Genomic DNA, 18,883 nt, shown 5'->3' on the forward strand with positions numbered 1-18,883 from the left:
AATGAATTTAAAATAAATACTAAAACAAAAAAAATATGTAATTAAAGAGGATGATGAATAATGAATGACTTAAATAAAAAAAACTTTTAATCTAAGAGGAGGAGGACGAAGAGGAACAAACTTTGTTTTATGATTTATTTTTAATTTTTATTTTAAGATATATTTATTTTATATTGTAAAAGAAAAAATATTTGTTTTTAATTAGATTTTTAATTTTTGAGTATTTAAAATTTTATTTAATTAGTTTGAAACTTTTAGTATTGTTTATTTTTTTAATCTTTTAAAATTATTTTTTTTTAATTTTGAAGGATATAATTATTATTTTTAAGAAGAAAAAAAAAAGGTTTTCTTAAAAAATATATATATATATTTTTAATAAAAATGGCACAATTTGGTAGTGTTCAAAGTTTGAGGGGCAAAATTGATAATTATTCTACACATGACAGTGTCACATCAACAGTCTAAATACCACATCATTAATCTGTTAGCCACCTAGGACAAAATCTAGAATGTATGCGATTTGAGAGTAGTCAAAAGGAATCTCACATTGTCTTGCCACCTAGTGAAATTGGATCCATCAAACCTATCCAACCTCACTAGGTCTTGATTCATTATCTTGATGGTTTCACCTTCCATTGAAACAAACAAGGGTAAGCTTTTGAATGTTAGGAAAAATAGTTTTGCCTCAGTGGAAATGGTAAGATAATTACAACTCTAAACAAAATATTACAAATAAATAATTATTGATTAAATAAAGTTACAACTCTATGACTGAAAATACAAATAAATAAAGGAAGAAGTAGAAGAAGAGAAATAGAGAAATACAACTCTATGCAAAATAGTACAAATAAAGTGAAGTGTTTGAAACAAAAAGAAAAGAAGATTACAACTCAAAACAAGAAATACAAATAAACAAAAGAGAAGAATATGAAGATGAAGAGAAATATAATAGAAAGAAAGAACAAGAAAACAAAATAGAAACAACTCTCACTCACACTACCAAAGTGAAGAGTGTTGGGGATCACCTACTTGAACAATGTTTGAAACATTTGTCCAAAAGCTTATTTCCCCCTAACTCAAGCACTGAGGGATCTCTCACAGATTTTTGGAAATGCTTTCTGGAATAATCAAGCCTCAATGTGTTTCTAGCCAAGTGCTCTAATGGAAAGAAATGTTGTATCTTACAAGTGAGCATTAGGCTCCTATTTATAGAGTTTTGAGACACCCTTTAAATTTCAAATTCCACAAACCCTCATGGTTGTTACCAATGATTAATTGGATGTTTATGGAATTGAAATAGAGAATTTGGGAGTTATTTGGCTGTTGGAAACGTTCAAAGTCGGATAAAACCGAAAGTTGGAAGATGTTGTCAACCACTTGGGTCGCAGCCCTCAGAGTGTTTCTGCCACTTTGGCCGCGGGCTGACAAACAGGCGCTGCGGCCCTAGACATTTTCCAGCAACCAATTTTTTCAAAACGTTCCAAATTTATTCCCACTTGATTTTGTAACTTTCATACACAATATGGGAGTTAAAATCACATCTCTATCAGCCATTTCTCATATGGCTTTAAGAAATTCGTCTCAATATTGTGTAACAACAAATCTACACAATAATGGGTGATATTTGGAAGTTACAAATTTGTAGCACCAAATATGTTACATATTTGGATATATCTCATATATCTAAATATTGTAACTCTCTATTATATGTTACAATATGTGACACTTTTTGTCACATTTATTTAATCTAAAACATTATATTATAATATTACATTATATTATAAAATAATATAACATTCCCCACTAGATTAAATAGTTATCTATTGTAACACTTATTTCATCAATCATTATATTTTAAAATATAACATATCCCCCACTTGATTAAATAAGAAATCTCTCCTATAGGAGTCATTGCATTAGTGCATAAGGCAAAGTGTTTTTCAACTTGAACTTTACTATAGTGTAATTATCACAAAATTTGTCAAAAATTTGGTTGCACTAAGCATTGAACCATCTTTTCATTATAACAAATCGGTGATAACACACACACCTTTGTGATGTTCACTTAAGACCTCTATGTCTCGCTTTGCACAATTAATGGCCATGTGCACTTTCCATTCATGGACGTTCTTGAGAATACTCTCAATTATCATGAGAGGCGACACCACCCCTGGGTCCATATAGGTAGAATACAGTATTTTGTTACCAAAAATACTTGTCTTCACAAGACTGAATTCTATTAAACAAACCTTTCGGTTTTAACCCTCGACTAGGTAACTCACAAGTACTCAATATCTCAGGTGGGACTTGTTTTGAGTACAACTAATATTCACTTGATTGACTTGTTGTTACCTATTGAACCTAACACTAGTTAAATAACTAGTGTTAAGATAGGTTACCACCAATCGTGAATCTCTTTAGGGAGTTTAAGTCCCATCCCTCGAGATGATGTAGCCACTAAATCCCTCTTTAGTGGCTTAGTGAAAGGATCCGCCAGATTTTCACTTGTTCTCACATAGATATTGAGATGACTCATCTCTGAATCGATTCTCTTACATATCCATGTCTTAGACTAATATGTCTAGACTTCCCATTATACACTTTGATGTATGCTCTAGCCAATGTCGCTTGGCTATCACAATGTATCGATATAGTGGATACATTCTCTTTGATTAGGGGCCTTAACCATTCGGCCTCTTTGCCGGTAGCAGCTAGAGCTATAAACCTTGCATCCATAGTAGAATGAGATATACAGGTTTGTTTCTTGGAACCCCAAGAAATTGCACCCCCACCAAGTGTAAATACCCATCCAGTTGTGGACAAGTTGTCCCCAAGATTGGATATCCAGATTGCATATGTATATCCTTCAAAGATTGAAGGAAATTTGAAGTAATGAAGGCTTAGTCCTTGGGTTTTCTTGAGATAACCTAGGAATCCTCCAATCACCTTCCAGTGATCCACACTTGGATTACTTGTAAACCTACTAAGTTTACTCACTGCAAATGCTATATCAGGTCTAGTACATTGGGCAGCGTACATTAGACTCCCTATAGCACTAGCGTACTCCAATTGAGCCACCGCTCTTCCTTCATTCTTCTCTAGTTTTACACTATGATCGAATGGAGTATTGGCATCTTTTACCTTGAGATGGTTAAATTTGTTCAATACTTTCTCAACATAGTGGGCTTACCCTAACGCAAAACCCCCACTATGTTTCTTTACTTTAATACCAAGTATGGTGTCAACTTCTCCAAGATCTTTCATCTTGAAGGTTGATGATAGAAACTTCTTCGTTTCTTCTACCCTTTTCATGCTATCACTTAGAATAAGCATGTCATCCACATATAAGCAAACAATGATCACATATCCCTTACAAGTTTTGGAATACAAACACTTGTCTCCATTGTTATGTCTACACCCATTAGACATGATGGCTTGATCAAATTTCTCATGCCATTGCTTAGGAGCTTGTTTCAATCCATATAAGGATTTTACAAGTCTACACACTTTATGTTCATATTTTGGTAGGACAAACCCTTCGGGTTGTTCCATATAGACCTCCTCATTGAGGTCACCATTAAGGAATGTTGTTTTGACATCCATTTGATGAACATACAAGCTGTGTATTGTTGATCCCAAAAGAGGGTGCTTTAATAATTAAGCTCGCAAGTGCACGAATCGTTTCGGAATATAATGTTCATGTAAGTACGAGGTCGAACCCATGGGAGTTGACTAACATCAAAAGAAACTATTTCAAACAAAGCAAGAATATTCTAACCTAGTTCCAAATATTTGATGAGATTTTGTTTTAGAAAAATAAAACACAAGTAATAAAAAAAAAATTAAGATTAAATAGAAAAATTGTTTTCAAATGAGATATATAAAATAAGATTATTAAGATTTTAGAATCCACAAAATGCAAGTTCAATAGTATTTATAAGTATATTGATTCTCAAGTTTTAATATAGTTGAAATAAATCACACTATATATTTTTTCAAAATATATTTTCTATTCAAGCACAAGTTACTCTTTCAAAAAGGTAGGATTTTTCTTCACTTATATAAGATATAATTTCTAAGCATTAGTTGTGTTACAACCTAATGAAACTACAAAAAATCAAAGAGATTATGTTTAGGCAAAATATGATACTTATGCTCTACGAATTAGATGTGAACAATTTAATGAAAAACATTTAATCAAAGAATATCATATTTTTGCATAATGAAGAACTAAGTGTAATATGCTTTAACACTCAATAGTAGATGAAAAATGCATATCTTTGATAGAAAAATCCATAAACAATGTTGTACAAATGGGAAATCAACATACAAAAAAAAAATACTATCTAGTTACATTTTGCTTCATCATCATCTTAATAACCTTTGAAAAAGATTAGAAGCTCATAACTAGATGAAAATTACAAAATAACATACTTGACATGCTCTTCCAAAGATAAAAATGGTAGAGAGAAACTAGTGAAAAGAAGAGAAAAATGTGTAGAAGAAAAAGATGAAGAAGAAGAGCCCCCTCAAATGGTCTTACAAGACTCTATTTATAGGCAAAATGTGGAGATTAAATTAATCAAATTAAAATAAATAAATTGATTAATTTAATTGTGTTGGGAAGTGGTAGGATAAATAGAGTAAGTGTAAGAGTATTGGAAAAATGAAATGTTTGGTTGGGTAAAAGATTAGTGAAAAGCTAGGGTAAAAAAATAAATTAGGAATGTTTATTTAGGTAAGAAAAATAGGGAAAAGTGAATTGATATTTGAGTGAAAAATATTGGGAATGAAAATGTGATTTTTGGGTCTTTTTGGTGGTTGCTTAGTGCTTGGTCTAGGCTAGATTGGGCCAAATGTTGGAGTGGTTCGGCATATATGCAAGCTGGGAAGAGGCAGCAGATTGTGGTTGTTTGCTGGGCTAGGCTGGCGCAGGCCCATGGTGGGAAGGGAAGCAGCACTTGGGCCTTGGCTTCATGCGGCTGAAGGCTGGTTGTTGGAGTGATATATCCAAATGGCTGAAGCAGCTGGTCACGTGGAGGTGAGCTGGAACATTGAAGGCATGAAGTGCTTGTGATATATGCTGAAGAGTGGCAACGTGAATGAGCTGCTTTGTTGATTCTTGGAGGTAGAGGAAGCATATGCTGAAAGAAAGTGGTGACTTTGGTGGAGTGCTGTTGGGCTTGGGCCCAAATGAGCTGGGTGTGATGGTCTTCCAAAAATGCCAGCTTTTTATTTATTTCTCAAAAATGCCACTTTTCTTCATTCTTTTCCTTACTCTTCAAGGTCAAAAATTGCAATAACTTCCCTACAAAATAAACATAAACTAAATCATAATAAAATATTTTCAATTATAAAATAAATCAATTTTTTTTTTTTGAAAATATTAATTATAACTTAATTTATATTTAACATTTAGTTTCAATAAAACAACATTTTTTTTACCCTAAACTAAACAACAATAATTTAAATAATTAGCTACAATATTTTACAACAAAATAACTATAAAAAACACACAAAAATCTATAAAATTAAAATAAAGCTAATAAATTCAAAAAGTAATTAAAACTTAATAATTTAATTAAAAACTTAAGAACTAAATCATTTTTAGCTTAAAAAGTGTGGTAAAATAACTCTAATTTCTAGAGTTATCATGTATAGAAGCTAAAGCGAACAAAATTCTTATAGAAGTTGTTCTTGCAACAGGCGCATAGGTATCGAAATAATCAATACCCTATTTTTGCATAAACCATTTAGCTACTAATCTAGCTTTAAAGGTTTGGATAGTGCCATCAGTGTGGTATTTTCTCCTAAATACCCACTTACACCCAATTGGCTTAGACCCCGATGGGAGGTCTACTAATTCTCAAGTGTTGTTGGAAAGAATTGAATCCATCTCATCATTGATGACTTCTTTCCAAAATGCACCATCTCTTGATTGCATAGCTTCTTTATAAGTCTTAGGATCATCCTCAACAAGAAGTACAATAGGAATTTTCCTAATGACTTCCTCTCTATTTCCTTCTACCATGTAGAATGAAATTCGTTGAGATTCTATCTCATCCACTACTAGATTTTTCTCATTATTTTTTAGCCTTTGACTTCTTCTAAGTTCAAAAGGTTGCTTTACATTCTTTTAAGAATTCTCCTCTTGAGAATTAATTTTGGATGTAGAAGCTTGAGAATTGTTCTCATATAACACATTCTCCTTTAGAGATGTTGAAGCTTGAGAATTGTTGTCACATAACATGTTCTCAAAGAATTCAATTCTCTAATTCAATCACAATATTAGACTCAAAGTCTAATAGTCTATAAGCTTTACTATTGTTGGCATAACCAACAAAAGCACACTTTATGGCTCTTGAACCTAACTTTGTTCTATTAGGTTCGTTTTTCTTGCAATATGAAAGACACCCCCACACTTTGAAGTACCTTATGTTGGGTTTTCTTCCTTCCATAACTCATATGGAGATATATCGTTTTTCTTCATCGGTATTCGATTAAGAATGTGACAAGCGGTTAAAAGCGCTTCACCCCATAAGTTGAAGTTCAACTTAGAAAACACCAACATAGAATTTATCATCTCTAGATAAGTCCTATTTTTCCTTTCGGCAACACCATTGTGTTGTGGTGTATAAGGTGCGGTGCACTCATGAATTACACTTTTTTCACAAAATGTATTGAATTCATTAGAGAAGTACCCTCCTCCTCTATCACTTCTTAGCACAAAAATCTTTTTATTTAGTTGATTTTCAACTTCTAATTTATATAATTTAAAAGCATCAAAAATTTCATCTTTATGCTTTAAAAGAAACACATAAGTATATCTACTAAAATCATCTATAAAAGTAACAAAATACCTTTTACCACCTCTAGTTAAAACATCATTTAATTCACAAAGATCACTATGGATTAAATCTAGTAAATTAGATGATCTTTCTACACTAGAAAATTGTTTCTTAATCATTTTTGCATTAACACATATTTCACATTTACCATAGTTTTTAATATTGCATGCAATCATACCACATTTTACTACTCTTTTCATGGTTGAAAAACCTATATGCGATAGTCTAAGATGCCACAAATATAAAGAATCATACTCAACAATATAGGCAGAATTTGCATTTTTATTGATAACATTGAAAGTTACATCATTGGTGCATGATTTAATCATACCCTCACAAGAGTACCACTTTCCCAAAAATACATTTGATTTGGTAAGTATAAGTTTACCGGACTCAAAAACGACTTTAATGATGGGCTTGCCAAGCAAATCACCACTTACCAAGTTTCTACTCATTTCGGGAACATAAAGTACATTCACTAATGTAACTTTCTTGCCGGAGGTGAAAAAGACTTCAATGGAACATTTGCCAAGTACCTTGGATCTGCCCTCATTGCCCATTTGAATCTCATGGTTGCCCTTTGACTATTCAAGGTCTTGAACAATGATTTGTCATAGGTGACATGGACGGTGGCACATGTATCATACCATCACCCTTTCACCTTGCCTTGGACCGCATTCACCTCACTAAGGGTAGCAACTATGTTTTTCTCTTGAGTTGCATTCACCTTAGGTCCCTGTTGGTCTTTTCTATGCCTACACTCTCTAGCATAGTGACCCTTTTTTTTCACACACAAAGCAAGGACCTTTCTCGCCCTTAAACTTGTTTGGGTTGGTTTTTGGACCCAAAGGTTTCTCGTTACCCTTTTTCCCTTTGTTTTTGGGATATTTTGGTTGTGACATCGCATTTGCTTTGGAAGTCTCTCCATTAGACCCCTCCACAAGTTTATCTCTACATATCGATTCCTCTTCGATTCGAATATGCTTTTGGATTTCCTCCAAAGAATAATCCTCATTTTTATGAAGGATTCTTTTCCTATAGCTCTTCCAAGTTGGTGGTAATTTAGCCACTATAGCACCAACTTGAAAGGCCTCGGGAAGCTCAATCTTTAACACTTTCAATTTGTTAACAATTATTTGCAATTCATGTATTTGAGGAAGAATAGGTTTATCACCAAAAAATTTGAAATCAAAATATTGAGATACCAAAAACTTTTTGGTACCTTCCTCTTCCGCCTTGAACTTTGTCTTAAGTGCATCCCATATCTCCTTGGCCGATTTGGTCTCGGTGTAGAGGTCATAGAGCCTATCGGAAAGGAAGTTTAGGATATGACCCCTACAAAGGAGATTGTCCTCCTCCCTCTTCCTTCTTTTCTCCACCTCCTCGGGAGTGTCCTTGTTGGATGGCGTTGGAAGAGGTTCTAGAGTGGATTCTAGAATGTAGGCGATTTTGAGAGTAGTCAAAAGGAATCTCACCTTGTCTTGCCACCTAGTGAAATTGGATCCATCAAACCTATCCAACCTCACTAGGTCTTGATTCATTATCTTGATGGTTTCGCCTTCCATTGAAACAAACAAGGGTAAGCTTTTGAATGTTAGGAAAAATAGTTTTGCCTCAGTGGAAATGGTAAGATAATTACAACTCTAAACAAAATATTACAAATAAATAATTATTGATTAAATAAAGTTACAACTCTATGACTGAAAATACAACTAAATAAATGAAGAAGTAGAAGAAGAGAAATAGAGAAATACAACTCAATGCAAAATAATACAAATAAAGTGAAGTGTTTGAAACAAAAAGAAAAGAAGATTACAACTCAAAACAAGAAATACAAATAAACAAAAGAGAAGAATATGAAGATGAAGAGAAATATAATAGAAAGAAAGAATAAGAAAACAAAATAGAAACAACTCTCACTCACACTACCAAAGTGAAGAGTGTTGGGGATCACCTACTTGAACAATGTTTGAAACATTTGTCCAAAAGCTTATTTCCCCCTAACTCAAGCACTGAGGGATCTCTCACAGATTTTTGGAAATGCTTTCTAGAATAATCAAGCCTCAAGGTGTTTCTAGCCAAGTGCTCTAATGGATAGAAATGTTGTATCTTACAAGTGAGCATTAGGCTCCTATTTATAGAGTTTTGAGACACCCTTTAAATTTCAAATTCCACAAACCCTCATGGTTGTTACCAATGATTAATTGGATGTTTATGGAATTGAAATAGAGAATTTGGGAGTTATTTGGCTGTTGGAAACGTTCAAAGTCGGATAAAACCGAAAGTTGGAAGATGTTGTCAACCACTTGGGTCGCAGCCCTCAGAGTGTTTCTGCCACTTTGGCCGCGGGCTGACAAACAGGCGCTGCGGCCCTAGACATTTTCCAGCAACCAATTTTTTCGAAACGTTCCAAATTTATTCTCACTTGATTTTGTAACTTTCATACACAATATGGGAGTTAAAATCACATCTCTATCAGCCATTTCTCATATGGCTTTAAGAAATTCGTCTCAATATTGTGTAACAACAAATCTACACAATAATGGGTGATATTTGGAAGTTACAAATTTGTAACACCAAATATGTTACATATTTGGATATATCTCATATATCTAAATATTGTAACTCTCTAATATATGTTACAATATGTGACACTCTTTGTCACATTTATTTAATCTAAAATATTATATTATAATATAATATAATATTACATTATATTATAAAATAATATAACAAGACCTGTCGTGGTTATCATAATTATTTTGTATCTTCTCATCCATTGATCTAACTTTCAAGAACTCATCCATATCAGCCTTAACTTTCTCTAAAGTTCGGCGAGGATCACAACTGAGATTTTGGTGATAAGAAGTGTTCCTAGCATACCACAAGTTAAAAAGAGTATAGGCAGCAAACACAGTGAATTTATACCTCATGTTGTCTCGAAGAGGCATGAAAGTTGAGCCTGGGAAAATCCAATTGGCTACCTCAAAGCCAGAATTGAACCTCAAATTTTCAGCTTTGAGGCTCCACAGACTACCAAACCAAATAGCAATAGCAATTGGGCACTGGAAAAAGCAATGAGTAAGGGAGTCTGGGCTATTCCCACAAAGAGAGCATTGAGAGGTAGATCTGAATAAGGCAGCCAACCTCTGGCCGAAAGGTAGGGAGTTGTTAGCCACTTTCCATAGGAAAAGCTTGACTCTGTCATGGAGTTTGGCATTCCATAAAGTCTTCCAAAGGGAATCGTTGTTCATAGACCTCTTGCTAATAATCGCCCGATAAGCCTTCTTGGTAGAAAAATTGCCATCTGTAGAGTTTCTTCAAAAAGGAGTATCCTCTCCCCCCTTAGGAAGAGCCTTTATAGAATTAACTACTCGGACCAAATCAGGTTTGAACCATCTCTCTAATTCCTCCACATTCCAATCTCCTTGCTCATTGAGAAAACAATGACAACAATACCAAGCTCGCGAACTCTAGGATTAATCATACCCAAATAATGGTCAAAAGAAGCATAAGGAAGCCATGGGGCATCCCAAATAGGCGTGTTGAAGCCATTTCCCACTTGATAACATGTTTCCTGCCTCAAGGTCTCTTTCATACTCCAAATGCCCTTAGCAATGTAAGAAGCATAATGCGGAAGAGTGGCAGTCCAAAAAATTTGATTATTACAAATATCTTTTGGTGAAAGCCTCAACCCAAAGACACTTTTTCTTTGCTGCCATGGACCACGTAAGTTTGGTGATAAGAGCTTTGTTGATGTCTTCGCATTTCCTAATCCTAAGCTCACCTGACTCCTTTGGTCGACAGATGGTATCCCAACTAGACAAAGCCAAATACTTGTTTTTCCTCTTGTTCCCCAGCCACCAGAATTTGTGAAATGCTTTATCAAGATTCGAACAAAGGGACTTGGATAACAAAAAGGATGACATGGAATACACAGGGATGCTAGACGCCACTGACTTAATAAGAGTTGTCATGCCCGCTTGCAATAATAATTTGCTACTCCAACTTTCCAGACACTTCAACACTCTCTCCTTGATGAAAACAAACGAGTACTTCTTGTTTGTAGTCAGGAACAAAGGATTTTTGAGAAAGGTAGCCTTGTCATCCATAATCGGTACCCCAACATGACTGTTAGACACTTTCTAACCATACTACTAGCGTTATCTGAAAAAATGACAGATGACATATCATTGTTAACACGCTACCCAAACCACACGTAGTAGAGTTCAATGCATTCCTGAAGCGTTAATCTCCTGCTCCTTGGCCTTGCAAAACAGGAAACAATCATTCGCATAAAGAATATGAGAGATCGGAGGACCATTTTAAGATATTCTGAAACTTGAGATCGTCCCCCGAGCCTCCTCCCTAGCAATCAATCGTGAAAGAACCTCACTACATAGGATAAAAATGTACAGAAATAGTGGGACCCTTTCCCTCAACCCTCTTTCAGGCAAAAATCTCTCAGAGGGCCCCCACTAAGAAGCACTGAAAAGGACACAGTGGAAATGCACTAGGAGATCAAATTTCTAACTTGACAAGAAAAACTAAACACATTAAGAACCTGATCTACAAACTTCCACTCCATTCAGTCGTAAGCCTTGGACATATCAAGTTTAATTCCCATGTCCCCCACCTAACCATATCGCCTTTTCATTGTATGAATTATCTCTTGGGCTATGATAGTGTTGTCTGCAATCCAACGCCCTGGAACAAATGCAGCTTGGCACGGAGAGACATGCTCATCAATGAACCTTCATATCCTATTGGCCAAATGCCTTGGAATGTCAAATTTTTTATGCATTGCTAAAATATAGCACACATCAACAAATGCCTTGGAATGTCAAAATTTTAATGCATTTGCTAAAATATAGCACACATAAAAAAATTACTCCAATTGTGTGCTAAAAGTTGTGTTAAATTTGACACGTGTTAAAAATTGTGCCAAATTTGGAAAAGAATATAACATAATCCAAATTTGAATCAGCAAAAAATACTTAAATTTTTATTTACTTTTTTTGAGACTAATAATTATTTTATTATTATTAATATCTAATTTATTATTGACTCATCAACTTATTTTTAATATATATATTTTAATAAATATTAAATAATCACTAATTAAAAATTTATTTTTGTATCAATTTTACATCTGTATAAATTGGAGCATAGTTATAAAAATTGTATCAATTATATAATTTATTGAATTTTGTGCTAAATTGAGTACAATATTTATATTTGTGAGGTAGTTTAAAAGACGATGATAAATTACACTACTCTTAACGGTAATTACACTACTCTTAACGGTCATGTTATGTCGTGACCATTAAGACACCAATATTCTAACTAACATTACTCTAACTAACAACATTATGTCGTGTCTAATAATATTAGTGACCTCAATATTCTAACTAACATTACTCTTAATGGTCGTGTACTAAATGATCGTAGCTATTAGTTTACGCGTTTTTGTACCTTTCTATTTTTTCCCGATGGAACTTTTACTCTTTACTTTTATCCCTTACTTAAATTTTTAATATATACATTAGACTCGTAAATTAAACAAGTAGTGAACAAGACACATAATCCTATTCGTAACCAATTGCTATAATCAGTGGAAAAGGGCATGGCAACAGGAAAGGGCACTGCCACTCAATTCAAAAATTGAGTCGTTGTCAAGACACTTAAAAGTACAAAGATAAATAAAAAAAAATTTAAAAATTTGGAGGCTGACCAGGTTAATTAATTAGTTCCAAAACAATTGGAGATCGCCAAGTAATAATACTAATAAAATGGGTTCCTCCTCCTCACTCGTTCTAACTCCAATTTTTCTCCTATTTTGTTGCATAAAAGTAATTACTGATTCTCATTAACTCTTGTCTTTACTTTCCTTTATCATTTCTCTTCAATAAAAGCACGAAACCACAAAGAAACTTCTAATGTTTCTTCCTATCGTTTTCTCTTTGTACTTACGTACCCAATTCCTAACGAATCTGCTTTTTTCACCCAAAAAAACGCGTTTCTCTTTAATACTATTATTTATTCTACATTCTGATTATTTTACATAAATTTCATTTCAGTATTTAAGAGAGCTTTTTTTTCTCTTTTTCCTCTGAAAACTTTAGGCGAAGCTGTTCGATTTTCTTCAAGGGTACTTGACTGTGGTCGTACGCGTTTTGGTTTTGCTCTCTCCACACACGCACACACACATATATATATAAATCGATATAGTAGCTAGTAGTTATAGTTACTGGTGAAGAAGAGGAACAAGAGGGTTAACTTATGAGATGGAAAATTATCTGAATGAAAATTTTAGAGCGGTGCAAGCGAAGCACTCGTCGGATGAGGCGTTGCAGAAATGGAGACAGCTATGCTCCATCGTCAAAAACCCCAAACGCCGATTTCGTTTCACCGCCAATCTCTCCAAGCGTTTCGAAGCCGCTGCTATGCGCCGAACCAATCAGGTTAATTTTTCCTCTTTTTTTATTTTTTATTTTAATTTCTCAAACCTAACGAAAGGTTTGACTTTCAAATTGAACGACGTGCCTCGACGACCAGGTATTGTGTTGAAATATTCAAATTGTTGAGGCAACTTGATTTTTAATTACATGATTGTTTTTTTTTCATGTGGGGTAGGAAATTGGTGGATCTGCATGTGCTATATTAATTATATATATATAATATTAATTTAAAAGGTGGCTCTTAATAAATAAAACAACAAAAAATATCTAATGATATTAAATGTTTAAAGCAGAGTTACGTTTATAAAACCAGCTGGCCATTAATCTTTCAGCTATGTCAAATAAGGATGAATAAATAACCATTCTGTAATTTAGGAACCATCGCTATATTTTACAAGAGATATCATCTTTTTCCCAATCAATTATTTTCCCTAACTTTATATAGTAATTATTTTCTAAATGAGTTTAACCCTTTTCTTTTAACTAACATAAAATTGTTAAATTATGATTTATTATCAAGCAAGGCATAACTTCAATATATAAAATCTATGTAACTTACAAATATTAGTAAAGAAACGCCCTTCCATATAATTATACACTCACATCCCTGACAACTTGAGCTAGCCCCAAGTGGCAACTCGTGCGAGTTAGGGAAGTGATATAATTATCACTCTTAAGTTCAACTTTATATAAGTATATAGATAAGGGGTGCTTCTTATATAGGGGCATTAGTTTTGATAAATGTACATTATAATTATATATGGTATAATTTCTCCACGTATCAAAAATAAAAAATGTCCCTACGATAAGGGCGTAAGTGATGTCCAAACCTAACAAAATTCCTACAAATATATACTTACATAAAATATATAATGTAGGGGATGTTGTTACTTAAATTTCACAAAATGTAAAACTACGAAGAAAACAGAAACAGTCTCCAGACTTTTTCTTCACTAAAGCAGACTTTTTTAAGCTTAGTGATTCTTCATAATGAAAGACAGACTACTAAATCTATTTCTTTACTGATTAATCAGAATTTCACTGCAATATTATATTGATGATATTCTCTCTTAAACTGCAGGAGAAGCTAAGAGTTGCTGTTTTGGTCTCAAAAGCTGCATTTCAATTTATTCAAGGTGAATTTAGAAGTTCCTTTTTAATATAGCCATTATCATATTTGATGATAAAGTTTGATTTTGCATAGGTTCTTTCACGTGACATACTCTGATGTCTTTACAGGAGTGCAGCCAAGTGATTACACTGTACCAGAGGAAGTCAAAGCCGCTGGTTTTGACATTTGTGGTGATGAATTGGGGTCCATTGTTGAAGGCCACGATTTAAAGAAGCTTAAAGTTCATGGTGGTGTAAATGGCATTGCAGAAAAGCTAACCACATCAATAGACAAGGGGCTCAACATTGATGCTGAGTCATTAAACCGAAGGATAGGCGTTTATGGACTCAATAAGTTTACAGAGAGTCAAACAAGGAGCTTCTTGGTATTTGTTTGGGAAGCATTGCAAGATATGACTCTTATGATTCTTGGTGTTTGTGCTTTTGTGTCTTTAATAGTTGGCATTGTAATGGAAGGGTGGCCAAAAGGAGCTCACGATGGTCTTGGTATCGTGGCGAGTATCTTGCTAGTTGTCTTTGTCACAGCAATAAGCGATTATCGCCAATCTTTGCAGTTCAAGGACTTGGACAAGGAGAAAAAGAAAATTTCTATTCAGGTTACAAGAAATGGATTCAGGCAGAAAATGTCAATTTATGATTTACTTCCTGGTGATATAGTACATCTTTCTATTGGCGATCAAGTTCCTGCAGATGGAATATTTGTCTCAGGATTCTCGGTCTTGATTGATGAATCGAGTTTAACTGGTGAGAGTGAGCCAGTAATGGTAACTGCTGAAAACCCTTTTCTTCTTTCTGGAACTAAGGTTCAAGATGGGTCATGCAAGATGATGGTTACCACAGTTGGAATGAGAACCCAATGGGGTAAACTTATGGCCACTCTTAGTGAAGGTGGAGATGATGAAACCCCCTTGCAAGTAAAGTTGAATGGAGTGGCCACCATTATTGGAAAGATAGGTCTTTTCTTTGCTGTTGTGACTTTTGCAGTTTTAGTTCAAGGACTAGTTAATCGCAAGCTGCGAGAGGGGTCTCACTGGAGCTGGTCTGGTGATGAGGCATTGGAAATGTTGGAATTCTTTGCTATTGCAGTTACAATTGTTGTTGTTGCTGTTCCAGAGGGGTTGCCATTGGCTGTAACTCTGAGTCTTGCTTTTGCCATGAAGAAAATGATGAATGAAAAAGCGCTTGTAAGGCACCTTGCTGCTTGTGAGACTATGGGATCAGCGACAAGTATCTGTAGTGACAAAACTGGGACTCTGACTACTAACCATATGACTGTTGTGAAATCATGCATTTGTATGAATGTCAAGGATGTCAGCAAGAATAATAATGACTTGCTCTCCAATTTGCCTGATTTTGCTGTCAAGCTTCTCCTTCAATCAATTTTCACTAACACTGGTGGAGAAGTTGTGGTTAACAAAGATGGAAAACGTGAGATATTGGGAACACCAACTGATACTGCTTTGCTAGAATTTGCCTTGTCTCTAGGTGGAGATTTTCAGGCAGAGAGACAGGCTGCTAAGCTCATTAAAGTTGAGCCTTTCAATTCAACAAAGAAACGGATGGGGGTGGTGTTGGAGATTCCTGAAGGAGGTTTGAGAGCTCATACTAAAGGTGCTTCGGAAATAGTCTTGGCTAACTGTGACAAGGCTATCAATGCAAATGGTGAAATTGTTCCACTTGATGAAGCATCCATTGAACATCTCAATGCAACAATTAACCAGTTTGCCAGCGAGGCCCTTCGGACTCTATGCCTTGCCTACATAGAACTTGAAAGCGGGTTCTCTCCTGAGAATCCTATACCAATTTCTGGATATACTTGTATAGGAGTTGTTGGTATTAAAGATCCTGTCCGCCCTGGAGTCAAGGAGTCAGTTGCAGTTTGCCGTGCTGCTGGCATTACAGTAAGAATGGTCACCGGTGACAATATTAACACTGCCAAGGCTATAGCAAGGGAATGTGGGATACTTACAGATGATGGAATTGCCATTGAAGGTCCTGTATTTAGGGAGAAGAGTCAAGAGGAATGGCTTGAACTTATACCTAAAATTCAGGTCCTACCTCTTTTTCGCTTTACCAACTTACTGCATAATGATGATAATTACTTCTACTGACTCTGAATCATACTTCCTCTTTAGGTGATGGCTCGATCTTCGCCTTTAGACAAGCATACACTGGTGAAGCAGTTGAGGACCACATTTGGTGAAGTTGTTGCTGTGACTGGGGATGGAACAAACGATGCCCCAGCACTTCATGAGGCAGATATTGGATTAGCCATGGGAATTGCTGGAACTGAGGTGAGTGTGATTACTAATTTTAATTTGCCGAAATTTCATTGCCACAATGATATTTCAAGCTGTATATCAATGATAACAATACAATAAATCCAACCAATATTTGTTTCTTACTTACAGGTGGCTAAAGAGAGTGCAGACGTCATAATTCTAGATGACAATTTCACCACAATTGCTACAGTGGCAAAATGGGGACGTTCTGTTTACATAAACATTCAGAAATTTGTACAGTTTCAGTTGACAGTAAATGTGGTTGCTTTAATTGTGAACTTCTCTTCAGCTTGTCTAACAGGTTAGGAAGCCCATCCTAAGTTTTTACAACATATCATGAGCTCTATTTCTATTCCTCACACATCACATCAAAGAAATCATTTCAACTTCTAACTTTCCTTCTATAAAATCCTGCTCCAGGAAGTGCTCCCCTCACAGCTGTTCAACTTTTGTGGGTGAACATGATCATGGACACCCTTGGAGCTCTCGCGCTTGCAACTGAGCCTCCAACCGATGACTTAATGAAGCGAACACCAGTCGGAAGAAAAGGAAACTTCATCAGCAATGTCATGTGGAGGAACATTCTGGGCCAATCTCTCTACCAGTTTGTGATAATATGGTTTCTCCAGGTTAAAGGGAAAGAGATATTTGGTCTGAGTGGCCCAGATTCTGAATTGATCCTTAACACACTTATTTTCAATTCATTTGTCTTTTGCCAGGTAAACTTTTCTACAGTTCTTTAAAGCAAAGCTACCATCTTAAGTGTTTGGTCTATATATTGTTTCACAAAGGTGACTTAATTATTTTTTCTTCTTTATTCCTTTTATTCTTGTAGGTTTTCAATGAGATAAGCTCACGAGAGATGGAGGAAATAAATGTTTTCAAGGGCATATTGGATAATTATGTGTTCGTGGGAGTCCTTGCATGCACTGTCGTCTTCCAAATAATTATCATTGAGTTCCTTGGAACATTTGCAAACACCTCTCCCCTCACTTTTTCTCAGTGGTTTCTAAGTTTGTTCGTTGGGTTTCTGGGCATGCCCGTTGCTGCAGGCTTGAAGATGATCCCGGTTTGAACCAGCCTTTAGGTGCCACTTCTTTCAATTAATCTTCATTCTCAGCAGACTGGTTCTATATATCATCAAGTTAGAGAACAAGCTTAAATTAGAAAACTTTCAGGTATATTTAATTAAACCTATGTTTGGAACCCAGATTTTACGAGGGAAATAAAAATAACAAAATAGAGGGACTACAACATAAGCTTAACGTAACTTGGATGACTTAAAATTCTCCCAAAATTAAGTTTGAAGAGAAAATTATATGGAAATGTTCTCTCTTTTCTTTATAATTTTCACTATAAATTGGGTCCAAACTGAGCCTAAGTTCTAATTTTTCACAGTAGTCCTGTAAATTACTCTGATTTCTTCTTTCTTTCATTTTTTTTTTCTTTTTCCTTATTTCTTTCTTACTTTCGTTTTTTTTTTGTTTTTGTTAGTCATTTCACAGAAATTTTCTTTGTAAGGCTAGATTCTCTTCTTTGTTTTACTATTATTTATATTTGCAAGTGACATGTAACTGTATTTTATTATGGTAATGGAATTGGAATATTTGTAATATTCTCCTAAATTTTGTTCACCGAAGGTTACTTTTATTTTTTACTTTGTTTCCGTAACTTTAAATATTAATATGTTTTCAAAACACAAAGCAAAAAAAAAAAAAATTGAGTATAAGCTTCTTCTTATAAAAGATTCACCTCCTATTATTAATCTCCTAGCAAAGTCACAGTTTAGATATTTGAATGTAACGACCCTTTATGAATTAAAATGTGAAATAACTAAGAAAACACATCTTAAAAACAGATCGTACTGTTTTCATAGCATTTTCTCCTATGTAGCTAACAGTAACTAAAATAATTTGGGTAATTTGACCCTTTATGCACCATGATATTGCATAATTTAAAAATATGTCAAGTTTTAAAAACATAGGTAAAGTATGCCTTTTGTTTTTGCTCTCTCCCTCTCTCTCTCTCTGACTTCTCACTCTCTCTCACAAACCAGAAAGAAAAAAAAAACAATTGAAGCATTCTTGAAGCACTTTTTTTTTTTTATTCATTAATGATTAAAAATTCAATCCAAAACTTAAACTCAACAAAGATTGATTAA

At 34.5% G+C, this 18,883-nt stretch overlaps 1 protein-coding gene across 1 annotated transcript; it reads left to right on the forward strand.

Moving 5' to 3' along the window:
* Positions 1–12,865: 12,865 nt before the first annotated feature.
* Positions 12,866–18,347, forward strand: LOC133807856 (calcium-transporting ATPase 2, plasma membrane-type). The gene is made up of 7 exons (XM_062245834.1): positions 12,866–13,312; positions 14,391–14,445; positions 14,549–16,491; positions 16,576–16,734; positions 16,852–17,023; positions 17,143–17,441; positions 17,558–18,347. Exons 1-7 carry the CDS (start codon positions 13,136–13,138, stop codon positions 17,795–17,797), a joined length of 3,045 nt encoding a protein of 1,014 aa, XP_062101818.1. The 5' UTR covers positions 12,866–13,135; the 3' UTR covers positions 17,798–18,347.
* The last annotated feature ends 536 nt before the right edge of the window (positions 18,348–18,883 follow it).

This window comes from Humulus lupulus, chromosome 1 (genome assembly GCF_963169125.1).
Source record: "Humulus lupulus chromosome 1, drHumLupu1.1, whole genome shotgun sequence".
Classification (NCBI taxonomy): domain Eukaryota; kingdom Viridiplantae; phylum Streptophyta; class Magnoliopsida; order Rosales; family Cannabaceae; genus Humulus; species Humulus lupulus.

Excerpts from the sequence above, each read along its gene's own strand:
- LOC133807856 (XM_062245834.1), top strand. The coding sequence starts at position 13,136 with ATGGAAAATTATCTGAATGAAAATTTTAGAGCGGTGCAAGCGAAGCAC. Across the intron at positions 13,313-14,390 it reads CTATGCGCCGAACCAATCAG|GAGAAGCTAAGAGTTGCTGT; the intron begins GTTAATTTTTCC and ends CTTAAACTGCAG. Across the intron at positions 17,024-17,142 it reads CTCTTCAGCTTGTCTAACAG|GAAGTGCTCCCCTCACAGCT; the intron begins GTTAGGAAGCCC and ends ATCCTGCTCCAG.